General features: G+C 49.9%; 1 protein-coding gene across 3 annotated transcripts in view; it reads left to right on the plus strand.

Annotated features, from left to right (window-relative positions):
* LOC119457733 (xaa-Arg dipeptidase) overlaps positions 1-2,453 on the plus strand; it is a 22,489-nt gene extending 20,036 nt beyond the window's left edge. Inside the window, exons 6-7 of one of the 3 annotated variants that reach the window (XM_049670334.1) lie at positions 234-521; positions 2,189-2,453. In XM_049670334.1, the coding sequence (XP_049526291.1) occupies positions 234-521; positions 2,189-2,211 (311 nt within the window). In that variant the 3' untranslated portion in view covers positions 2,212-2,453. The remainder of the gene's footprint in view (positions 1-233; positions 522-2,188) is intronic. The other 2 variants (XM_049670335.1, XM_049670336.1) reach the window with 2 other exon arrangements.
* Positions 2,454-3,001: the final 548 nt, after the last annotated feature.

Genomic DNA, 3,001 nt, shown 5'->3' on the forward strand with positions numbered 1-3,001 from the left:
ATATCTGTATTACCATACAGCATTCAGTGGTATACATTGCGCGCAGATAATCAGTAGTAAAAAGGCGTTTCTTCTTCGCGAAACAATCAAGTTACATTTCGAAATATTCAAGTTCGAGCAAAATTGATCAATTTATTAATATTTAAATGAAGACGGTGCGAGATGAAGCTCCCGTTTGTGTGCCGACGTTCTAACTGTCTTGTGCCCCACCCCCCCGCGCGCGCGCGATGCAGGCGTCGAATTCACGGATGCCGACATGACTTGCACGGAGTCCTGCGGAGCCTCCACCGACGCCGGAAACGTCTCGTACGAGCTGCCCACCATTCACCCCGTGTTTGCCATCCGCGCCGAGGGCAAGAACCACACAGCCGCGTTCGCCCAGGCCGCCAACTCGCCGGAAGCCCAGCCGCCGACACTGCGCGCGGCCAAGATTATGGCACTCACGGCGCTCGACCTGCTTACCGATCCGACGCTGGTGTCCGATATCAAGAGGGAGTTCGCCGAGTGGAAGAACCGACGGAGTGAGGAGGGCACCTGCATTGTACGCTATAAGGGCCCAAACAGACTCAATCTGCACGGGCTTCCGCACGCCTTCCGTACGCGTGCGGACATGCGAAAAACAGCACATGTCCCACACAGGTGCACACATTTTGGTTAGCGCTGCTCGTGCGGACGCAGTGTAAACTGAAATTCGGGCACCTGTGTCCGACACGTGCAGCTTTCTGCATGACCGCACGCGTGCGGGGGGCGTGCGGAAGGCCGTGCGTATTAAGTCAATTTGGGCAAGGTAGCAGGGTAAACCGAAATATGCGCACCTGTGTACGACATGGGTAGTTTTTCGCATGTCAGCACGCGTATACGGAAGGCATGCGGTATGCCTTGCGGATGCCGAGCACGAGGTCGCGGGATCAAATCCCGGCCACGGCGGCCGCATTTCGATGGGGCCGAAATGCGAAAACACCAGTGTACTTAGATTTAGGTGCATGTTAAAGAACCCCAGGTGGTCCGAATTTCCGGAGTCCCCCACTTCGGCGTGCCTCATAATCAGATCGTGGTTATGGCACGTAAAACCCCATAATTTTATTGCATTGCGGATAGAGCGAGTTTGGGCGGGAGTCGTGTAAAGTGAAATTTGTGCACCTGTGTGCGACGTGCAGTTTTCCTCATGTCCGCACGCGTGCGGGAGGCGTGCGTAATGCCGTGCGTAATGGCGTGCAGACAGAGCGAGTTCGGACCCTAAGTGGCGGCGAAGGTTGAATCGAACTTTTTATTGTGATGTAAAAGTATACGCTGGCAGGATCACTTGAATTCCGATGTACATCTGGCTTACGCGCTATACTCGCGGAAAGCTCTCTGCGGCAAAGCGCGCGCAAGGAAGAGCGCTCCTGCAAAAGAAGTCACACATTCTCATCCGCGTCAGCGTAAGCTGGGGAAAAGAAAACGTAAATACCTTTTTTTTTACTGCAGCAAAGTACGACGCATCACGTCACTGAGTGTTTAATTTCACATCCCTTCCAGCTTTTCTCTTCCTCGTTTGAGCAAATGATAAACACTCGCAAGTGGGAGCTACGGGAGCTACGCCGATTCAGTATCTGGTCAGAGAACCATGGTGCGTTCCAATAGTGGCCAGCATTAGAAACAGTCTACTCTGACGGCTTAGAAGGCAGCTTGGAGCCCGAGTAATGGAACGCATCTCGATAATGTCTCCGCGACTTGGGGCCACCTCACGCCAAGGAAAAAAATTGAAAAAAGGAAACGCACATTATCGCTGTAGCAGTAATACACTTTATTCAACAATTGAGCTGGTGAGGGTCTTTGCCCCGTTTTACCTTCTTTTACGTGCGAGCATATAAAAAACACTACATAACTTACAATAAGCTCGTAAGAAAGCGCGGCTACGTTTTTTTTTGCGCGTAGGCGAACTTCCCGTCGACTTTCCAACCATTCTGCTCAGCCGCCATCTTGTTTGGTGTTATGGGCTAATATTTCAAACTGGTGAGTGTATATGGCATGCGTAGCGACTACAGATTTGGTGGTTTACTTTAAAGCTCTTTTTGTTTTCATGTGAATAATGTCAAGTTTTGACGATGATCGAAACATCCGAGCTATATATAGTTTAATGCCTTGTTATGTGATGACACTTCAAGAACAAGTTGAATTACGCCACTTTCTTCATGTCCTTATCCAGGTTGCCGAAAACCAGCTGCTTAGGCGCCCCCGTTCCGTCACTGAGACTGTGGAGACTTGGAGGTACAAGTTAACACCACTTGACAGATCCAGAAGCGTCTGCGTGCTCGGAGCGTCTACAGGAATGCACAGACGCTAACACACTTCGAGGAATGGATCTAACCTCTTCGGAGCATCACATCTTAGATTTCTATAGCGAGACGTACCTATCTATCCTTCAAAAACTTAGCCTTGAGTTATCGTTTTTAATAAATTGCGTTTACTGGAATTGATGTTATTTGTGTTGAACGCACGGCGAAACAAAGAAGGCAATAATTGCAATCGTCAGCGCTTTTCCAAATGGAACAGTCGCAGACGTTTTGAACTGTGACTTACACCACAGAACGAACGGACAGTAACTGATCACTTTGTCAACAATCTCATGTGAACCACAATATTAAGGTGGTGGAAGGTCCAAGATCGCGACGGTTAACATGAAACCCATGTGGATTTCATTTGCAGTGTCATGGATGTATTTATAGATGTATTGCATCTTTTACTTTCATGAACATACTTGTCAGGGCTTGGATTGATTTTTTAACAGCGGAGCTGTTTAAGCCGACCGTCAGTCCGTAACGCGTTAACATAAAACCTCGCTGAACGATGACATCACTTGCGTTGCCTAGCAACCACCTGCCGCAGCTGCACCTCTCTTCTCCTAGCTATGGCAACGCAGGCAACGCTCCTCCGCCGCCGCCCCAGCGATGACGTCATTGCGCGTTGGATAGCGCAGCTTCCAGCAGCGACACCGCGCTTCAATGCCGACATCGCGTTC

Source organism: Dermacentor silvarum, chromosome 7 (genome assembly GCF_013339745.2).
Source record: "Dermacentor silvarum isolate Dsil-2018 chromosome 7, BIME_Dsil_1.4, whole genome shotgun sequence".
In the NCBI taxonomy this organism is placed as follows: Eukaryota; Metazoa; Arthropoda; class Arachnida; order Ixodida; family Ixodidae; genus Dermacentor; species Dermacentor silvarum.